The sequence below is a fragment of the Sminthopsis crassicaudata genome, chromosome 1 (assembly GCF_048593235.1).
Source record: "Sminthopsis crassicaudata isolate SCR6 chromosome 1, ASM4859323v1, whole genome shotgun sequence".
NCBI classification, from domain to species: domain Eukaryota; kingdom Metazoa; phylum Chordata; class Mammalia; order Dasyuromorphia; family Dasyuridae; genus Sminthopsis; species Sminthopsis crassicaudata.
The window spans coordinates 591,996,369-592,019,364 of NC_133617.1; the positions used below are offsets into that span (position 1 = coordinate 591,996,369).

Consider the following 22,996-nt stretch of genomic DNA (forward strand, 5'->3'; position numbering starts at 1 on the left):
TGGAAATTAAGGGGATGCCCATCAATTGGAGAATGGCTGAGTAAATTGTGACATATGAATATTATGGAATATTATTGTTTTGTAAGAAATGATCAGCAGATTGATTTTCAGAGAGTCCTGGAGAGACTTACATGAACTGATGCTAAGTGAAAGAGCAGAACTAAAAGGTCATTATACACTTCAACAACAATACTATATGAGGATCAATTCTGATGGACGTGGCTCTCTTCAACAATGAGAGGATCCAAATCAGTTCCAATTGATCAGTAATGAAGAAAACCAGCTATACACCCAAAGAAAGAACACTGGGAAATGAGTATGGACACAACATAACATTTTCACTCTTTCTGTTATTGTTTGCTTGAATTTTTGTTTTTTCTTCTCAGGTTATTTTTATCTTCTTTCTAAATCTGATCTTTCTTGTGCAACAAGATAACTGTATAAATATGTGTACATATATTGTATTTAACATATTTAACATGTATGACACTATGCCATCTAGAGGAGGGGATGGAAGGAAGGAGGGGAAAGGTTGAAACAGAAGGTTTTGCAAGGGTCAACGTTGAAAAATTACCTGTGCATATGTTTTGTATATAAAAAAACTATGATAAAAATAATAAAAAAAGAAATAAGAGCGTTCAATTTCTTGATGAAAGGGCAAAGGCTACCTTTTCTTTACAAACTTTAAAGCAATATGGATACCATAAGTTCATAAGGTAATAGAGCAAGAGTAAAGAATTCTTTTGTACAGCAAAATAACTGTATGAAGAAGTATACATATATTGTATTTAACTTATACTTTAACATATTTAACATATATGGGTCAATTGCCATCAGGGGGAAGGGGGAAAGAGGGAGAAAGTTGGAACAAAAGGTTTTGCAATTGTCAGTGCTGAAAAATTACCCATGCATATATCTTTTAAATAAAAAGCTATAATTTTAAAAAAAGAGTAAAGAATTCTCCAAGTTCATCTTGGTCAACTTCCTCATTGTACATCAGAGGAAAATGAGACCACAAGGTCACAGAAGTGTTAGTGACAGATTTGGAATTTCAGTTTGGGTCCTTTGACCTTGATTTTATCACTCTTTTTGCTGCACTACTATATGTTAAAGAGGGTTCCCATGGCAAATAAAAGAAAGTTCAGCCTTCAGGACCGGCTAATCATCTGCAATCAACAAGTTTTGTACATTTAATATATTTCTGAGCAGGCCATTTTGTTATAGTCAAATTTCAAAATGTTAGAATTTGTGTCATTTGGTAAGTTATAATTAAAATTCAGTTACAAATAGCCATAAATGTAGAGACCCTTTCCTAATCTGAAAACTCTACTAAGTGACAAAATAGAGCAGAGGGCTTAAAGTCAGAAAAATGTGAATTTGAATCCAGTCTCAGACATTTATTAGCTGACCCTGGGAAAGTCACTTAATTGTGGTCTACCTTAGTTTCTTCATCTGTAAAATAGGAATAATAATAGCATCTATTTCCTAAGGTTTTTGTGAGGATAAAATGAGACAAAATTTGTAAAATATACATAGTACCTAGCACACAGTAGGTTTTAAATAAATGCTTGGGGGAGGGAAAAATCAATGTGCAAATATCTCTACACATACAAATCAAAGGTACACTATTCTTCCTCCTCAATCCAGTTCATGATTACTTAAGCTGCTCTTCTTATCTCTTTTTCCTTTCTATCTAACTTGCTCTGGTTAGCATACAAATTCCCAAACATTGATTGGTGAGTAGTAAGAGTGAACATGAGATCTATTGTTCCTTCTGTACCACCTTTTTTCTTCCTCCTATGAAGGATCTTCCATGTACTCTCTCTTTTAGTGTCTTTTACCATTAAGAAGTTAGTTAATTCTACCTGATGTGGATAAACAAGCAATTTCCTTCCCAGGCCCTAGGGACTGGGTATTTACAAGGTGCAAAGAAAGAGGCTTTTATAGAAATTTGGTTGTAATGAAATATAGTCTAACAGTTCTGAAAGTGATGAACTGCTTCTGGTTCCTGGATTTATGATCCAAAAAGCATAGAATTCATAAGATTTTAGAACTTAAAGGAATTTCACAAATATTTTTTTCTGATTTTTTTTATTTTAAGATAAATTAAAACTCAGAGATTCAGTGACTTGTCTAGTCATATAGGCAGAAAAATTGGCAAGATCTGAAGATGAACTCAAATCTTTTGACTATGTTCTTACCAATATACCAAATATATTTGTATTAGGCAAGTATTTGAATTTTCACACATATAATGAAACAATTCTGCTGTTGTTTAGTCATTTCAGTCATGAGGTTTTCTTGGCAAAGGTACCAGAGTGGTTTGAAATTTCTTTTGCAGCTCATTTTATAGATAAAGAACCTGAACCAATAGGATTAAGTGACTTGCCCAGGATCACATAGCTAGTATGTATCTGAGGCCAAATTTGAACTCAGGAAGATGAATGTTCCTGACACTGAGAATGGCACTCTATCCACTAAGACATCTAGCTGTTTAATTAATCCTGTAAATTACCCAATTGTTAAGATGTGTAAAATAATTAATTAAAATCACTTTGACTCTGAATATAATTTGTGAGATAAACTGTTTTCATCCTTAGAAAACCAAAACTAGACTCTAATAAATTAAAACCAAAAAAAAATGATATGAATAATCCAAAGACAATAGTTTTGTTTAGTGGTTTGGAGGTCTGGTAGTTTCTGTGCCCTATAATAAAAAGAGATGTTAGCTCACTAACAAATATTCAACAGCACTCATACTGATGGAGTAATTTTTTCACATTCAGAAAATTCATAGAGTAAAGAAATATCCTTCCTATATTCTATTCAGGATGAAAAACATTCCACTGGCTTCTTCCTAGGTGCATTTATGAAGGCATAGAGAGGACATAGTAGCCTTGCCTGACTTTTCTCTACATTATTTCCTTCCATACCCTTTCTCTCACAGAGGGGAAAATAATCCTATCCTTCTAGAAAGTATTTCTGAAACTGGGATTTTTATTAAAAGGGCCTTCATGTTTCTCTCTCCTAATGCACACATATTTTGTATAGTAAAGGTTGTTTTTAAAAAAAATTCTGAGCACATAGAAGTGATCCAAATCTACTTCCTAGGGCACATTGAAGGACTCCCATGATATCCTTACCTAAGTTCTTCTTTCACTGTGAATAATAGAGTTTTCATTCACAGGTTATCACCAAAACAGTGGCACAATACCTATGAGAAACCTTTATTATTTTTTTTTTTTTGCCACACTAAATAAACACATTGAACTTTCCTGAGTAGAGGTTTTCTCAACTGAACCAGCTCATCTCTTGCTTTGGATTCTGTCTTCTGCCACATTTCCATGGAAATAATTAAAAGAACCTCTTTGATTGAGAGTCAAAAAATGTAGTCATTGTACTGGACAGCTCCACCTAAATGTCCCATAAATTTCTCAAATTCAATATACCTAAAATTGAATATATTTTCATTTCCCTAAACATAACCCTCCTCCTAACTTAACTTTTTTGCTGAAGCCACTAAGTCATGCAAGTTTGCAATCTAGGAGCTTTCCTTAACCTTTTAGTACTTAGCCCAGTGGCTGATACATAGTAGGCACTTAATAAATTCTAGTTGACTGATTGTCCCTTCTCCTTATCTGATCATTTGCCAGTTCTTGATGATTCTACCTTTATAATATCCTCTCTTCTTGCACCTCATCCCATTCCATTTCATCCCATCCCACCCTATTATATCCCTTCTTATTTCATTTCATTCAATTTTATTTCCTTCTATTCATATCTACTGAGCAATTGATTAATTATCCAAGCCTACCTTCTACAGATTTCTAGAAACCAATTCTTTCAACAACATTTTTGGTTTGATTGAGAAAGTGATAGTGGCAATGCTAAGAAGAATGGGCATACTGGGAAATATTATAGAATTATAATCTGTAAGAAAATTCAGAAGATTATCTAATAGAACAGAAACTCTAAAGAGAAACACAGTTAAATCATCCTCAAGAGAAAGGTAAGCTACCCTTATTGAAAAGACAAGGAAAGAAATATTTCTGGAGCAGAGTGTATCAAAGAAAGGATGCTAGAACAAAGCACAGCTCAACCTATCAAATAATTCATGAGCCCACTAATAGCTGTAATCGACTCTGATACCCTAGTAAAATTTTACAAAAGACATTCTTGTGCTTTGTAAATACGAAATTTAAAAGAAACATCCTCAACTCTCTCTCCTATATCTCCCCTTTCCAAGAAAAAGCTGTGTATACAGCATTTTGAGCAACTGAAAGGAAAACAGGAGAATTAATAGGAGCTATCTCTTGGTTTCTCTCGATCTATCTGTTGCTTGATCATATCCACCTTTTACCTAGATGGATAAACAATTATGCGTCTTTGGAGAGTTTAGTTAAACTTCCATCAAGTTTCACAGATATCACTGAAACTATGCATCTTCATACTGCTTTATGAAGACCTTAAGATTTCCAACAAATATCCTTTGTTGGAATGATATCATCAATACAACATCTCTTGTAGTGGGCGGATCCATGTCTGGTGGACTCTTTAACTACAGGTGAATGCCTAAGTTAGGCAATGTGATGAGGTGAAATGTGTCTACAATACCTGTGGAATAAGAACACCTGAATTACAAACTCTATCTCTGATGTTTCTTAGTGAGCAAAGGTAAATCATTTAACCTCTTAAAGAATGTATTTTAAATAGTCTCCAAGTCCCTTCTTGTCTATATGTATAATCTATGAGCCTTATAAGGGATTCCATGTATAATCACAGCTGTGGAATTTAACTGAAGCTCTTCAAACTTATTCTATTTATCTGATGCTGTTTTCCCCTCTCACCTTCTCCTCCTTCTGCCCAAGGTGAGAAATAAATTATCACTTAAAAGCCAAAACAAGAGAACAGCCCTGGAAATGATTAGATTGACTGTCAATTTAGCTATGTCTTCTTCACACCCATCTCAATTTTTCTGTCTTTAGCCTTTACTTGTGAGTATAAAACCTCTTATAATTAATCCTAAATGTTATTCTTGTCATTTTACCCCCAAAGGAGTCAATCTGTTTTAATGAGGCCATGAAAAACAATATGACATGTTTATATTTTAAGTATAAGCTTCTCTTTTTATCTTCTTGGTTTTTTCTTATGTCTAAAATAGTTTCTGTGAGGAAATACTTTGTTCTTTAATACTGGGACAAATGGGAATTTGCAGGCTAAGAGGATAACAGCAATGCAAATAGGGAGATCAAGAATGGAAATGTAAAATGACCCACTTATTAAGAATCATCACTTAGGGAAAGGAAAAAAAATTAACTTTTCATACAGTTTACAGATTTGCCCCCAGCTCTCTGTATAGATCTTTATAAGAGAAAAGAGGCTTGAATGGAATATGTTTCTGTCCTACAGTCAGTTTTGAATGATTCATCATCCACATGACCAAGAAATAAAATGCAGAGAAAACCAAAACCTAGAGCCTCAGGCATGGAGGATTTAAGGCTTTCCAGAATTTAAGAAACAGTATCCCTTTACACCTCACTCCTACCCTAGAGCATCAAAGTGTTGAAAGCTGTAGATTCCAGGAAAGAGGAAAATTAGTAATGGTGGATTTGATCATTGTGAATGTAAGGTAGGTAGAGTAAGCAGTACAACTTCAACAAGGTGAATCTAGTGACATTGTGCAGTAATATATTGGAGGAGAGTCTAGGCAAGGGAATTAGCAATTGTAATATAATTGAAGCATGACAATAAAAAAAAACCTGAAAGGAGTTTAGTGGTGATAGGAAGAGAAATGAAAGCATACACATTTTGAATTCATAAGCCTAACTAGTGTCTATGGATGATTCTAGTCCCAGAATAAAATATCTTATTCTTTGTTATCCTTTACGATTGCACAAAAACATTCTCAGTTCTCTATTTTATTATTCCCTTTTCTCATTAAAGCAAGGGCTACTTGATATGATGAGGGTCTGAACCAGAGTGAATGGAGAGGAGATGTAGAGGAGAATTGCCAGGAAGGTAAAATACACCAACCAACTGACTGGATAAAGGGAATGAAGGAAGAGTGAAGAGTTGAAGATTATTCTGAGCTTGTGCACCTGGGTGACTGGAAGGATAATAGAAATTCCAACAGAAAAAGGAAAAATCAGGAAGGGGGTTGTTCTGGGTAAAAGAAAAGCTTTGTTTTCTCCTTTGTCTAGACAGAGTCCCACACATAAACAAATGCTTATTGCTTGATTGATTATGGAATCTATAAGATTTGGTAACTTATTAGATACACATGTCAAAGGAGAGGGAGCAATCACAAATGATAGGTGTATGGGAGAATTAGGATACCAAATACTCTCCCTTTATAATCTGATTATATATATGTAGGGGATGGAGACGTGGGGGGGGTGGGATGTGGGTGTAAGATATATATAGAGAGAAATAGAGACAGAATATCCTTCTAAAGTCGATTTGCTTATTGATCACTTTTCTGTATTCTAAAAAAAAAATGGCATGAAAAATGTGTTAGTCTTAGGAATCAAGAGCCTTGAGGTCATTATATTTCAGACATTTGACAGGAGCATGACCTTGTTCACATTACTTCACCTCTCACAGCCTTGGTTTTTTCAGTTGTATGTCAATATATGAAGAACCCATGATTTCACTGCCAGAATACCCTATAACACAAGCCTAAAAACTGCAGTTTTAGAGATCCTGGAGCCACATGATGTAAGCTCCTTGAGGACAAGGATTCATTAATTTTGTTCTTTATATTCCTAAGAGCTAGCACAGTGCCTAACATATAATAGGAAATTAATGTAACTTACTGTTCATTGAATGAATTAAGGTTTCCAAAATATTTTCCTCAAGGCGAGCTTGTCATGTAAGTAACATATTTGAAGGATTGTTTTGCGAATAAAGGATAAGACTCAACTTTGTGAGGCTTCTAGAAAAATAGTAGGGAGAACAGTCACTAGAAGGCAGACTGAAGCTCAATATAGTCTCCATAGGAGAGGTGAAATGACTTTTTCATTGTTCATAACAAGTATAAGAATCAGGATATGTAGTCAGATCTTTGTGAATCTAGACTCATCTTTACCCTCAGTTCCTCAGCTATAAAATGGGGATAAAAATACATGGACTACCTACTTCCCTTTTTTGTTTTTATTTTGTTGTTATAAACATTACTAAAATGTCAATTGTTATTATCATGACAATATTTTGTTTCTTCTGCTTGACCAGAAATTCCCATTTGCTACATTGGCCCTTCTATTAACAGGCAAAGGCAGACATTTCATGAATATAAACTTATTGCCTCAAAGAACTGCAAGAACCTCTATGTGGCTTTCATTAGTATGTTTGCACATGATCCTATAAGAACCTGTGCACTGAAATACACTTTATAAGCTAGGGCTTTTGCATTTTTCACAACACATTCTTATTTTTCACAAAAATGAAACCAATGGTACAACAGAACAAATATTTTGGCAGAATTAGATTTTTTTGTATTACAGTAAAACCCACTGGAGTGATGTGCCATTTTCTTTTCTAGTAGATTAAGGCAAACACAGGTTAAGAGGTCACATAGCTAGTGACTGTCTGAGGCTAAATTTGAACTCAGGGTTTTTTTTTGTTTGTTTGTTTTTTTGTTTTTGACTTCAGGCCCAGTGCTCTATCCACTGAGTCACATTGTACATATTAACTTAGAAACCCACAAATTAATATTATCTATGCTATATTGCATTTTAACTTAATTTAATTCTTTTTGTTAATTTCCTCATCTTAGTTCAATTTAGGCTTTAATAGGGAGTTTTTAGGCTATGTTTTTGACACCTCTGGCCTTCAGAACTGAAAAGTTCAAATGCCTAGGCCAGGGTCACATATTCAATAGTAATAAGATTCTGGATTTGAAGCTAGGTCTTCCTGGTTCCAAATCTTTTATGAGGGCCTTCAAATTTTAAAAAAATAATAATAACTCATAAGGTAATAAAAAGACCTCAGGAATCATTTTGTCATCTATTTTACATTATAAATAAGAAAATTACAACCCAGAGAGATTAAATGAGTTAAAGCCATAAAGATATCATAAAGAATCAGAAGCTGAATTGAAAGTTTTATGACTAGAAAGCTCTTTCCTTTGTACCACAGACATTTGTGGAACCAGAATCTGGCACCAAGCCTTAGTTACAATTATATAGCATTTTAAGAATACAATATAAGCTAATTCATTTTATAGGGTCAGGGTTAATATTTTCATTAGTCATCAAATATACATAGCCTTTTTTTTAAACACTCTATAAACTCCTTGAGAACTGGGTTTGTATATCTTCAAGAATTAGCATGGTGCCTAGCATGGAACAGACAACTAATGCATCTCTTTAGTGGTAGAATGAATGAAACGGTCTAAAGTGCTTCTCTCATGCAAATCCTTGAACATAGGTAAGTACACCTAAGTGGTTGTTCTGTAGACAAGAAAGAACTAATACTTATTTTATGATTATAAAGCAAATGTAAGTCTGATATATGGAAGAATTTCCTAACAATCAGAGCTGTCCAAGCATGGAATCATTCAGCTCTCTTTGTAGGAAGTAAATTTCCCTGGTAATGGAGCTATTATAGCAGAAGCTAATTAGTAAATCAATAATTATTTATTATGTATCTACTATGCACCACGGAAAAATAAAAATTTACCATCACTTATAAGAGATGCTATAGATAGGTTTCAGGAAGTGGCTAGAATTACCTCTGAGATCCCTTCTAATTGTAGAATTCTAAAATTCTATTATGTACATAAATGTAAAAAACTTTTTATACAAATAAACTCAGATATAAATAATTGAAGTAATATTTATTGTTCATTGATAAGTAAACCCAACATAATTCTAAAAATGACAGTTTTACTTAGCTATTCTATTTATCCAATGTCATCTCAATTAAATTATTTAAAAATTATTTTATCAAATTAGAAAAAAAAATAAAGCTCATTTGGAAGAGCAAAAGATCAAGAAATTCAAACAAACAAACAAAAAACATGTAAAGAAAGTAGATTCAGCATTATCAGACCTTAAATTATATCATAAGAGAGAATACTGTTGAAAATTAAGATTTTCTTATATAAATAAAACCTATGTAACAAAGAATTGAAGAAATGCAGAAAACTGAAGAAGAAAAAAAATTTTCATAGACAATCTCTCAAATAGGATGTGATTGGGTTGGAATATTGTCTTTTAGGAAATGATAATTGGCTGATTTAGAAAAACATGGAAAGACTTGAACTTATGAAGGAAGATGCTGTCTACCTTCAGAGAAAGAGATGATAGTTGGAAATAAGCATAATATAGGTCTTATACATATGTATTTAAATGTATATATGTGTATGTCTATAGCTATTTATATCTATAATCTATCTATATTATATATGTGTATATATATATATATTTATATTTATATCCATACTTAATTGTAGCCTTCTTTAGGGTGGTGAGAAGGGAAAAAATAAAGTAAAAAATGCACAGAAGAGAACAAAAGAAAATAAAGAGGAAGCAAAAAAAAGTTGAATAGTTTTAAAAACAATGTGTAATATTTATTATGTATGTTTTCTTGAAATGAAAATTTAATGTTTATATTGAATCTTCTCTTGTAGATTGCTTTATACAAGGCAATTATTTTTTCTTTCTCATTTTATATTTAATTTAAAAATGTTTAAATTGCAAAAAAATTTCTAATAATGTGATTCTTTTTATTTTGAAGAAAATTTGCCTATACACCATGTAATAAATTGATTCTGAAAATGGGACTTTTATGCCAGGGATATTTTCCTCAAAAACTCAAAAAGAAATAGTTCATTTAGAATTTCAAACCAGAAAAATTGATAACCCAAATGTAATAGAAATTTTATCAAATTTAAACTAATTTCATTTCTTACCAAAGTCTGTAGAAAGGCATTATTTCTTATAAATAGTTGGAATAAATAAATAAGCAAAGAACGATGACTTTCCCTACAATTCATTTTAGCTATAATATCCTCTATAAATGAGACTTATATTAAAAAAATAAAAAGGTCTAACAAAATTATAATAATTAGATCTGTTCAGAAAAGAAAAGGGTAATGCGTCAGTAGGCAATGTTAGGTAATACAACAGATTTTCTATCATATCTGGCCCTATTTAGCTGCTAAAAATGCATTTATCCTTGAACCTGGTTGGAAATACTTCTGCCTGTAGCTATAATATATGGGCCATCTCCAGTCATACTAATCTATATCTCAGATGGCTCTGGAGGAAAAAGTAATGTTGGTGACTGCACAGCCCATTCCAATTTAAATCTAATTTACTTAAATGTCACAGCATCACCCCCCTTATGCCATGGTCCTCTAAAGGACAGACAATAATGGTTATGGATAAAGAAACAATAGTCATATCTATATTACTAATTTTATCTGCTGAATTCTTATCTCCACATCAACATGATTCCTACATAAGTCTCTTCTGGGATTGAATTTCTAATCTTAATTAAATTACTAGCTAATTACTATTGAAAAAGAGAGGATAGCTATCCATCATGATTCTTTATTCTTCCCCTCCTTCACATAAAAATTATTCATCAAATCTTGTCTCTTCTACTTCCACTTATCTTATGCACATTCATTTCTCTCCATTTACACATTCCCCACCACAGTGAAAGCTTTTATCACCTCTCATCTACACTCTCCTAATAGCCTCCTAATTGGCAGCCACAGTGGCCAAAATATTCTTCCTAAATTACAAGTCTGACCATGATATTTTCCTGCTCAAGAATCTTCTTTACAGGTTCCCCATTATGTCAGGGGCAAAAAGTAAACTCCTGCATAAAGTATTTAAAACCTTGAAAATTACACAACAATCTATCTTTCCAACTCATTTCACATTACTCCCCTATGAAATGTGTATAGCCAAATTAGTCTCTTTGACCAGTTCCTTGCAGTTGGAATACTATCTCCTGATGTTTTTCAGACTTGGAATGCATAACTTACTTACCTGTGCCTCTTATAATCTTCAGTTTTTTCCATGGCTCAGTTCTGGTGTCATCTGGCTTTTCTATCAAATCTTTCCTTTTCTCCTTATTTTATCCTTATCTACCTGTGTACATAGTTTCAGTACAATGCTTCTTATGAGTGAAACTATTTTTATTTTTGATCTGAATCCCTGCCATCTAATGCAGTATCGTGAATCCAATAAGTGCTTAATAAATGCTTATTTAACTGAATTGAATGGCTCCATGCAAACATACTATTATGCAGGGAGAAAAAAACCCAAAGCAGATGTTTTAAAATTGGTGAATGAATGATGTCATTCATTCATTCAGAGAGTCAATAGGTCATCGGATATTATTGAAGATCTATTATATGAGAATTATTAAGTGAAAATAAAAAAGAAATTTTAACTTACATTTATATGACACTTTAAAGTTTACAAAGTACTTTGCTCCCAAAAACCCTACAAGTAGGTAATTTTTATTATATTCACCTCTAAGATAAAGAATCTGAGAATCAATTTGTCCATAATCACAGAGATAACAAATGTCAGAATAAGAATTTTTACCCAAGTTCAAGTTATAGTTCTAGTACTTGATCTATTATATCTAGTGTTGAAATGTTTTTTTAAAAATGAATAGAATTTATGTAAGGATGAGAAATCATTTAACAGTAGGCCAGATATCAGACTGGATGACAATTTTTTTGATAGGGAAGAGAATTAATAGATTGGGAGGCAACTCATGGTTGAATGTCAATCATAAGTCATCACAGATATAGAAGTTTGGCTAAAAAAATCAATAAAAGCATTCTATAAAAACTAATTGACTATATGTAATTTAAATTAAAACTATTATATATTTTTAGTATTTACAAATTGTGGATAAGACATCCTTTAAATTAGTAACATTTATAATAGACATATTTATATATGCATTTTTAAGATTATTAAACACTTAGCTACCAGCATACCACTGACTATAACTTTGTTCTTATAAAGCATATAGTGTAGATACAAAATTACCTATAAGATATAAGGTGAATTTACAATGAGAGGCATGTAAAAAAATAATTTTTCATGTAAAAAATAATTTTTCACTAAATGGAAGACTTCCCAGAGGACATGGCATCTTAGCTAGTCCTTGAAGGCAAGGTGGGATTTAGGATTTAAATACTAATTATCATAAGACTGGTTAGGAAGTAGCAGGTATTGGAAATGGATGTAGATATAGATATACAGCTAATCAGCTGCCCCAACACCATCATAACTATAAGCCTGAGGCACAATTATTGGCTTTGCTAAACAAAAGATGGGCAAATAGGTGGTATAATGGACAGAGTGCTGGCTCTGGTGTTAAGCTCTTCCTGAGTTCAAATCTGACCTCAGATACTTATGAGGTGTATGACCTGAGCAAGTCCTTTAACTCTATTTGCTTCAGTTTCCTCATCCATAAGATGATCTAGTGAAGGAAATGGTACATCTAAGATCTTTATCAAGAAAACCCCAAATGGATGTCCATCAATTGGAGAATGGTTGGGTAAATTGTGGTATATGAAGGTTATGGAATATTATTGCTCTGTAAGAAATGACCAGCAGGAGGAATACAGAGAGGCTTGGAGAGACTTACATCAACTGTTGCTGAGTGAAATGAGCAGAATCAGAAGATCACTATACACTTCAACAATGATACTGTATGAGGATGTATTCTGATGGAAATGGAAATCTTCAACATAAAGAAGATCCAACTCACTTCCAGTTGATCAATGATGGACAGAAATAATTATACCCAGAAAAGGAACACTGGGAAGCGAATGTAAATTGTTAGCACTACTCTCTATCTACCCAGGTTACTTATACCTTCGGAAGCTAATAACTAATGTGCAACAAGAAAATGGTATTTACACACATATATTGTATCTAGGTTATATTGTAACACATGTAAAATGTATGGGATTACCTGCCATCGGGGGGGAGAGAGTAGAGGGAGGGAGGGGATAATTTGGAAAAATGAATAAAAAAAAAAACAAAACAAGAAAACCCCAAATGGGATCACAGAGAGTTGAATGTTACTGAAAAACAACTGTCTCCAATTTATGTTCCACCTCATTTGTCTAGTAAGTAGGGGGTGGAGAGTTTTCTCTGATCAGCAGAAGATAAGTTCAAAATTCCCCAAACATCTAAGGTAGTAAAGGATGATTTATTTTAAAAAAAAAATGTGCACTAAAGGTAGAACCCTAAATGAAAGAGATGGACCCTAAATGAAAGAGATGGTCATGTATGTTTGATTGGAAATATGTTATAAGGTTAAAGGATCACTTCTGTAGTCATCAGACTTGTGTAATTAGTCAAATTATATAAGCTCTCTAAGCTCCAATTTCTTCACTTGAAAAATAAGGATAATAATAGCATTTACCTCACAGGAAGAGGTGGGATCATATATGTAAAAATGTATTTTAATCCTTAAAATACTAAAGAAATTCTATTCATTATTATTAATTGTAATGTCATAATGAACAGTCATATATATCTGATTATTCTTATGTTCTATATTCATTTTTCATACCTCTCTCCTCTTCAGCCAGAAAAAAGTCATATGAATTTCACATAGTCTCTGAAAATATTTCAGGATGAGTCCATACAGAGTAAATATTTCCAAATTGTACTTGCCCTGTGATATTTATCCAAACCCCACCCCACTGTCCCAAAAAAACCCCAGAAATAACCAGATAGGACTTTCCACTCTTTTGCTTCCTTTGTTTGCAAGGTATTAAAGAAAGGCCAAAATAGAAAACCTTAAGGCCAAGGGAATACAGAATTAAAAAGAAGGCATAGTAAATATGCCAACAAATCCCAAAGGAACAGTACAAACTGCCATTGTTCACTGGAGGATTGTCCCATCTGAAGGTTAAAGAAAGAAAGAAAGAAAGAGAGAAAGAAAGAAAGAAAGAAAGAAAGAAAGAAAGAAAGAAAGAAAGAAAGAAAGAAAGAAAGGAAGGAAGAAAGAAAGAAAACTGAGAAAACTGAGTCATCACCATTACTACCAAATGCAGATATGAATGGGATCCAATCTGTTGCCCCACCACTATCCATAACAGAGGGGTCTGAGCAACACTTATAGCTCTGCTATCATTAATGGCCAATCAGGAAACTTCCCAGTAGAATCTTCCTAGAACCAGAGTTAAAGAACAAGATGAAGCAATCAATCTTAAGCAAGGGTTCAATTAATTCATTTGCTTGTTCAACAAATACTTAATGAGCTCCTCTTACAAGAAAAAGTATTCTACTAGGCTGACAAAATATTTGTTTAATATGCCTTCTTTTCTGCATGATGAGAGGCACCATGGTATGGTGGGAAATATGCTGGATCTGGAGTTACAGGACATGGGTATAAAGCCCAGATATACCATTTAACCTGTACTATCTTAGTTGAATGACTAAGACTCTGGATTCAGTTTTTTCATCTGTAAAATAAAAGGATTAGACTAGATTTGGATTTAGATTTGGAACTCACATTTTACTTTAGCCAAGTCACTTCTCTTAAGGATCTTAGTTTATACCTGTAAAAGTGAGTGAGTTTTCTTAGGTGACTAATAATATCCCTTCCAATAATAATGCCTATGGTCCTAGATCCAGGCAATTGCCTCACACCTTTAACTGGAGGTCTACAGATAATACGGCAATATGATGGCAGAAGACAGCTGTTGGGTTATACTCATCTTGGCTTATACTCATCACGAATTGCAGAGATGTGGTAAAGGAGTAAGTTTAGATCAACAGCTCACAAGTTTCTAGTTTTGTACTTAATGAAAAGATAATGGTTTACTGGGAAAGTACTACCAAGACCCTGTAAGCTCCTCGAGAACAAGGACTCTCTTTTACTTTTTCCTTATAACTACAGTACTTAGCACTGCAATTGCACACAGTAGACATTTAATACATACTTATGGACAAACAGACTGACCTCCTTCGGCACCATCTTGCACTCCCCTTTTTAAGTCAAAATTAGAGAGCATTAAGAAATGAATTAAACCAATCTAAATGGGTGAAGGTTTCTTTGTTTTGACTATGTGACATTATCTGGCCTTATTCAGCATCCCTGGCCTGAACTCCTGATTTGAGTAAATGTAAATAAGATCAGAAAAAGAAGTTTCAGGGTTCAGGATACCCCCTCCGTCCCTGTAAGTGGAAAAACTCATAAGGGCTTGAGGAGATAACCTTATTTTATAAATTACACCAAGATCAAATAGGTAGCATATTTAGTACATGATCTAAGTGTTTTCCCCCTTTTCTGGTCATCTCTTCACTTATTGTTTACTCTGATTCATAGCTACAAGAGCAACAGAGTTATCAAGTCCAGTGTCCTCATTTTATAGACAAGGAAACTAAGATCCATTGAAGCCAAGTTCATACAACAAACTACTTGTGATATACATTGGCTAGAATTCAGGCTTCTTGATCTGCATTTTAATGCTTCTTCCATGACCCCAACTCTTTTATTTATGCAAATAACCATGGCTCACTCTGCCCATCCTTTCCAACTATTTTTTTTTTATCTCTCATTCTTCTTAACCTCCCTATCTTTGCCCTTACCCTGTGCCTACCTTAACACCAAACTCCATCTCTTCTGGTCCCACAACCAGTGAATCAGTTAGAGATAAGCAGTAATTTGGGTTAATCAGAGATTAGAAGATGCAGAGTTTCTTCATTTCAGTACTTCAAACAATGCTTTTATCCCAACCTTGTTCTTTTCCCTTCCCTCACCTATTCTCTTTTTATTTCTCTACTAAGAACCTTTCCCATTCTTTAATCTTTTTCCTGATTCAAACTGTAAAATATCTCCATAATCCCACTTCCCATTGATACTTTGAGTTTGGAAGAAGGGATATATATATATATATATATATATATATATATATATATGCAATATCAACAGAATTTTACTGTGTGATGGGGTGGGAAGGAAAGTGACAGATTATATTAATGGCATCCAAATAGTTTTTTTTAAAATACTAAAATGGAATTCCTTGCCTTTTTCTTCATAAACAAGGTTAAACTTAATAATTATTCTTATTTTAAAGAGCCAAAAATTGTACAAAACTCTACCCCTGGAAATGGCTTTTCTTTGGAGAACTCTTAAAGATTTTTCCATATATGATTCTATGAGTCTTAAGAGAATTGTGGACCACATGTATGGTCAACTTTCAGTTAATGTGGTTAATTAGCCAAAAGAGCATAAATAAATGAAATCTGTGGGGGAATAAGAAGTATCAGATTCCTGCTAATCAAGCTTGCATGTTATTGAGTTGTAAACCCATTTATAAAATTGACTGATTTAAATTTTCTATCCTGCTCTGTCTTTCTCTTTCTATTTCTGTTGCCATGTCTATCTCTCATTCACTTCAGTCCTAAATCTCAACCAACACTGTAGAGTATATATCTAAATTCTGGTGTTGCCCCTTCAACTGCTGAACCACAAAGAGATTATGAGACCCTATGGTGTAATTCTTGGCTTCTGAATTACGATGGAGATTTTTTAAAAACTGGATCTATGATTCCATCAGTATAGAAAGTTCCCAGTAAACTAGAACTTCACCTACCAATATTCTTTGAAAACACAGGACTTGGGTCTCTGTAGCTTATGTCTCCAGACTGCAGAATTCCTGCCTACTCCAGAATGCAAAGCCTTTATGGTCCTTAGCTCCATACTTTCACATGCCTGCTTACCAAACCCTGATTCCTATTTTTCTAAATAATAACTCTGCTTCCTCCTATCATGTTGCTGGAATTTTCTATAACCTGCTTTTCTTCAAATTCAGTTTCTCAATCTACTTTCATCTCTTTGCTATTTTTTTTCTTTTTTTTCTTTTTTTTTGGGGGGGGGGTCAGTTAAGGGTCTTATGGGTACCACCTTCCTTCCCTGAGTTCTCTAGGCATTTAATTCCCCTCCTCCTCTATTGTCATTGATATTCCTGGGGTGCTTCCTGTACATAGTAAAAGACCAGCAGATATTACTAGTGAAAATAGGCCTGCAATCTGCTTAGTTAATCTCTCAACTTGAGAGTAACACACTATTTTTACCATATGTATTGAAATACATTTTTGTCATAAAATTATCTTGATAAATAACATGGGATTTTCTAATTTTTATACATTAATAACTACTATTTAGTGTACTAGTATTCAATCAATCCATCACTAAACATGTGTTAAGCACTCACTATATGCTAAGCTCTATGCTAAGCAATGGGGATCCATAAAGGGGCAAAAAATAATCCTTGCCCTCAAGGAGCTTATAATGTAATGGAGGAGACAACATGCAAAGTGAGTCAGATGCAAGATAAATAGGAAATAATTAAATGAGGAAAGATTAAAATTAAGAGGAATTAGGGAAGAGTTCTTGAAGGAGCTAAGATTTTAGTTATGCCTTACAAAGCTAGATGTTCTATGGACAGAAAGGAGGAGACAGAGATTCCAAACATGGGGGATAACCAAAAAGAATGCATGGGGGCCACAGATGAAGTGTCTTGGCGGAATAGAAAGGAAGCCAATATCACCAGAGTAAAGAATGCATTTCAAGAAATAAAGCATAAAAAGATGCAGAGAGGGTTGGGAGGTGGGAACATGGGTTTTAAAAGGCTTTGTATTTGATCCTCCACTCAATAGAAGTCATTGGAATTGCACGTAATCAGACTTATGGTTTAGGAAAATCACTTTAGTGATTGATGAGAGGAGAAACTAGAATGGGGCGAAACTTGAAGCAGACAGATTTATTAGTAGCATGAAATGATGAGGGACTGCACTAGAATATTGGTGTCATAGAAGAGAAGGCAGCATATTAGACAGATGCTGCAAAAATGAAATTGATATTAAAAATCATTGCAAGAAAAAAAGAACAAATGAGATAGATACATAATAGCTATTCAATTTGCAGCATATATGAGTAAGTTCAATTGATTTTCCATGTCTCTCACTAAATCATAAATGAAATTCATCTTTTAGAAAATTGTCAATGTAAATATCATGTCACCTCAGCATTTTAGTGATATTCCCTTGCTGAAGGATTCAGAGAGTAGATGGGGAATCAGGGGAGAAAGTTTTCATTAATAATCATTAATCATTAATAAATCTTTCTAATGTCCTACTTTAATACTTCAGTGTGGTATGGAGCTGACATTTGACCACTTAAAAGATTGTGGGGATAAACTCAGGCAAGTTCTACCAAGATGCAAAGACTTCTAGTCTTGAGTTCAACCATAGGATGTATATCTTTTATCCAAGAACCTGTCTAATTAAGTTTACTTTCTTTTTCTTTCTTTCTTTCTTTCTTTCTTTCTTTCTTTCTTTCTTTCTTTCTTTCTTTCTTTCTTTCTTTCTTTCTTTCTTTCTTTCTTTCTTTCTTTCTTTCTTTCTTTCTTTCTTTCTTTTTTCTTTCTTTTCTTTTCTTGGGAGGGCATAGCAATTCAGTGCCAATGAGGAAAATGCCAAACCAGGAATAATCAAGAATCTTTTGAAGTATCAAATAAGTTAGCTTGGCAAATAATCAGTGTGATAAGAAAAATAAGGGGGGAAAAGTTAATTTGACTTTGATGAATGTTTCCTCAAACTTTAAAAAGTCACTTTTCATATTTTAACTTTCTTTCCTTATCCTTACTAAAATGAGTGATTCGTATTTCAGACAGTTTAAGAGTCTTCTTTCTAAGTGAGACATAGAAATTCACCTAAATGGCATTTTGTGAATTGTTTTAATCTTTCAATAATTCTGAAACTTAGTAGAGATTTCCTTTTCTACTGCAAAGGCCTGTTTCTTTTTGTGCACTGAGAAGATGATAAAATCAGTCTCCAGAATCTACATTCAATTTCATCTTAATGACTAGCCATGCAACAAGAACAACAAAAAAGTTTTTATTCCCTCTCATTTCCATATTTTCTTATCTAACAAGCCAATTGACACTTCATCTTGAAGAGATCTCTCTTTCTGCTTTTATAGACATCTTGTAAAGATCCACCTAACTACTACTTCTTGTTCCTAAAATGTGCATGTAGGCTCAACAGTCTTTAAACTGTGGTTAGCACATGGTCTCTCCTTTTTATTGAAGAACTCCAAATCTCAGGATACCTAAAAATTGTAGAGCTGAATGGACAAGTCAGTAACCAGGCAATACCCTAAGCATTCATGTTTCATTTACACATAAGTTATAAAGATATTAAAAGAGGTCCTACCCTGAGATTGCAGCAAGTTTTTGATGGGCCTGCCGGGCCATCTCACAGCCTTTGGTTCGGGTCTTGTGCATTTCCGCCCTTAGAGATGGACAGTTGACTGAGACATCCCCAATAGAAATGACTAACTCTCGATACAGGGCCACTTGGGTATTGAATTCTTGGACAAGCTGGAATAAAGGCGAGTTACTTTTATGAAACACAATAAAATAGGCAGGGAGTTTCATACTCCAATACATGTGAACAGAGGCCTGCCTTCCAAGTGATCCACTCCAGAAATTGGGCAGAAAATGAATTTTTTCAGATACCTGAACATTTTAGATAATGAACTGCTCAGAACCTTAGCGATAAACACTACTAGTTTTCCCTCCACCCCTATCCCACTACTAGACAGGTGTTTATTTTAGATAGAGTCAGGGGAGATAAGACTACCACTTCCCTCTACCTTCTCTTGATTCAGTTTTTAAACAGCAGCAACATATTTGGAGAGCAACCTATGTCAGGGGTTAAGCCCTGGGGACTTTGAAGAGAGATTTGACAAGGTGTCCTAATTTAGCTCTTCTCTCTTCAAAGGTCTGCCTTTCAAACCAGATCCTAGTGATTCTCACCCCTGTGCTCACCACTCTTATTGGATCAAGGTTGGCAATCTCTCAAATTGCTATGAGATTATAACAAAAAGGTCACTCTTGTCTTGTCTTTTTTCAGAAAACACTTTGTCAAGTGGGTGACTGCCAAGCTGCTTACCCTTCTTCAGCCAGGCCCACCACTGCTTTCCAAAGGCTGGATGGTTTGGGGGCATCACAAGCGGAAAATCATTACATTCGTTACTGCACTGGAATCAGCCTCCTTTCTGCAGCAAGCACACAGTTATCTGTTTGGGTTTCCCCCTCCTCTTTTCTTACCCCCCTTTTTAATCTCCTCCTTTTTCCTTTCAGAAATCTAATTCACCGTCTCCTTTGCAATCACCATTCTTAGGAGGGAGAGAAACTACAAACCATCGGGCTCTTGTGGGCCCCCTCATTACCCCAAGATCCTGTGGAGGTGTCCTAGTACTTTCCCCTTTGAACCAAGACCACTCGGATGTCAACCCGAATTGGAGCGAGGTGGGGTGGGGGTGGGGGGACTGCAGTTTTAAAAATAGTGCAACTGCACGTGATCAGAATAGACAAACCGAGGGGGGAGTGGCACTAAAGCAAACGATCAAAACATGACTCCCCAACCCCCCTCCCCCTGAAAAAAAAAAAAAAAAAAAAAAAAAAAAAAAAGCTTTTGTTTTTACCCACCATCTTGCAGTCGTCCAGGGCTCTCTGAGTCTTGTGGGCGCTCTCGGAGCCGCTGCCCCTGCGCTCACAGTCCCCGCTCGGCAGCGTCGGCTTGCTGATCTGAAAGATCGAGGAGCGAGTGGAGCGGCCCGGGCGCTTTTTGCGCCCATTCGGTGCAGAACTCATGCAGACACATCCACCAAGCCGAAGCTGCTGCTGGGCTGCCCAGATCCCCAGTTGGCGCGGCCAGAGCTATTCCCTCACCGCGCCGAGGAGCACGGCCAAGGAGGCGGCCAGAGTCCCTCTCCTTGGGCGCTCACAGCAGCAGCGACGGCCGGGGCGGCTGATAACCTTCAGCTTGAAGGAGAGCTGAGAGAGCGGGCGCTGTGCTTTGCAGCATCGCTCCCACTACGGGCGCGGACGGAGGATATCAAGTTGGCTTCAGCAGCATCTCAGCCCCTGCAGGGGCAGCTTGGCGCGGGCAGATCGCTGAGCCTTGCTCTCGGCATGGACTTGGAGGCGAGGCAAGGACGAAGGTGCCCGGCAGTTCAGAGTTTCCATTCAGAAGGGGGATCAGCTTTCAAACCCGAGCTGCAAGGGTTGAGGGGCGGAAGCGGGGGGTGGAGGGGAGGGGAGTGGGGGGAGAAGAGTCGCTCCAGCTTTTGTGTCTTCCCGCAGCCGCGCTTGCTTCTTCAGCCTCCTCCCCTCCCTCCCCCCTTTCTCAGATCCTAGGACCGTCTGTCCTCCGAGCGGGCCACGGGCTCTATCTTAATGGCTTGCCTGATCCCGTCTCTAAGGGATGTTCTGTTTGAGGATCCCAAATGGACCCGTGGTGGGACTGGTAGACGCAGGGAATCTGGCAGACTGACGTTGTTAGCAACCTAGCCCATTGATAGGACAGGAATACTAATGCGATCCATCAATCCAACCCCCCCCTACAGTTTATGCACTTATCCAATCAAATGCTCAGGAACATCAATTGCAAATATTACTTCATCTTCTCTATTATTAGAAACGAAAAGTGTCATCAGAGCGGAGCATATTACCACATGCTGGACCTAAACACGTAGGGATTTAAGCTTAACCAGTGTTGGTCAGAGGCCCTCTCCCTCCGCTTGGGTCCGTGGTTATCAACTCAAATGGGGGAAGGGGCGGAGAAAGAGAGGGAGGTTAAAAAAGTTTTACGCCTCAAACAGCAGATCTATCCGTACAGAATTACCCCTCCTTTTACTCGGATGTATGAAAATAGACGATTTCTTTCCCATATTTTCTCTATTACGCGTAGAGATTATCAGTGTTAGGTGAAGTAGAAGGTTACAAATGTGATCCTGCCACACAAGGGTCCCTTACTTTAACACCATTTGCTTCCTCCAGCTTGTTAATGTTCCTGGAGTTGGCCTTGAGTCTCAGAAAAGCTGTGAGATTCTTTTAACGGGCTGTCAGACAGTGAAAGTAAATCAGCAGTTCCCTGTAATAGCCGCCTCTTTTGCTTTGTGGGAAAGTAACTAACCAGGAATCAGAGGTCAGTAAATAGAGCAGTAAGAGAGAATTGTAAGTATGATAGAGCCGTTTGTGCAAAAGTTGTCCTGGAGTGGAAGGAGCCTGAAGTCATGGTGGAGAGTGGGGAAGAGACAAGGTCAAGTGGCCTGGGTTATGGAATAGGGAATGAGGCAGTGGATTAGAAGCAGGGCTAATCTAACAATTTTCTTTGGCTGAGGCAAAATTGATACTAATTCCATCAATTCTATCCATTCCAAAGCCCCACTAAGGAAGAGGTAGAAGTCTATTTCTATACCTGTCATTTAATCTTAACGGAAGGAAGGGAAAGGAGCTGACTTGGGATTCAAACTTAATGCTGTGAGTATATTGGAACTATTGAATAATTTTTTTGAGAGGATGTAAATAAACAGCTGGCAAATAGAAGATTTTTTGTGTTACTCCCCTCATAAAATTGTTGAGAGGAAAGTGTGTAACTCTTAAAATCTTCCTATCTCCTTCCACCCTTTCCCTCAATCTGTATCACTTTGGGGAACTCTTTGGTCTGGAAACTTCCTCTACTAATGTAGATTGGATCATAAAATCATGAAATTAGATCTGGAAGTGAATTAATCTTTAATATACTCTTAGAAAGTTGCCTAACGGCACTTAAAGATTGAGTGTCCTTTCCATTGTCACACAGCTAGAACAAATATTTGACTTGAACCCAGATCTTCCTGAGTCCAAAACTATATGTCATCCTTCCTCTCATAAAATGCAATATAAATATAAATGTTAGTATAATTTCAAGAAATTAAAATAGAAAAAGGCAAAGTTCCTGATTCTATTTTATATTTCTTCCAAGAGCGAGGGTTGAAAAGGAAGAGATTCCCTGGCAGTTCTTCAGTCCCAAGAATATGAATACAGGGGCTGTGTATATAAAATTATCTCCTGCTTCTCTGATCATTATATTTGTTCCAGAAAAAAAAGAGAGAGAGAGAGAAAGAGAACTAAGGCATTGTTGTTGTCCCTTCCTCATCC

At 35.6% G+C, this 22,996-nt stretch overlaps 1 protein-coding gene across 3 annotated transcripts in view; it reads right to left on the reverse strand.

Moving 5' to 3' along the window:
• The window catches only part of RGS7BP (regulator of G protein signaling 7 binding protein), a 195,803-nt gene extending 174,430 nt beyond the window's left edge, over positions 1-21,373 (reverse strand). The window contains exons 1-2 of one of the 3 annotated variants that reach the window (XM_074282415.1): positions 20,501-21,373; positions 19,221-19,387 (exon numbers count right to left, since the gene is read on the reverse strand). In XM_074282415.1, the coding sequence (XP_074138516.1) occupies positions 19,221-19,387; positions 20,501-20,665 (332 nt within the window). In that variant the 5' untranslated portion in view covers positions 20,666-21,373. Of the gene's footprint in view, positions 1-19,220; positions 19,388-19,961; positions 20,320-20,500 lie in introns of those variants that run through there. The other 2 variants (XM_074282414.1, XM_074282416.1) reach the window with 2 other exon arrangements.
• Between the last annotated feature and the right edge of the window lie 1,623 nt (positions 21,374-22,996).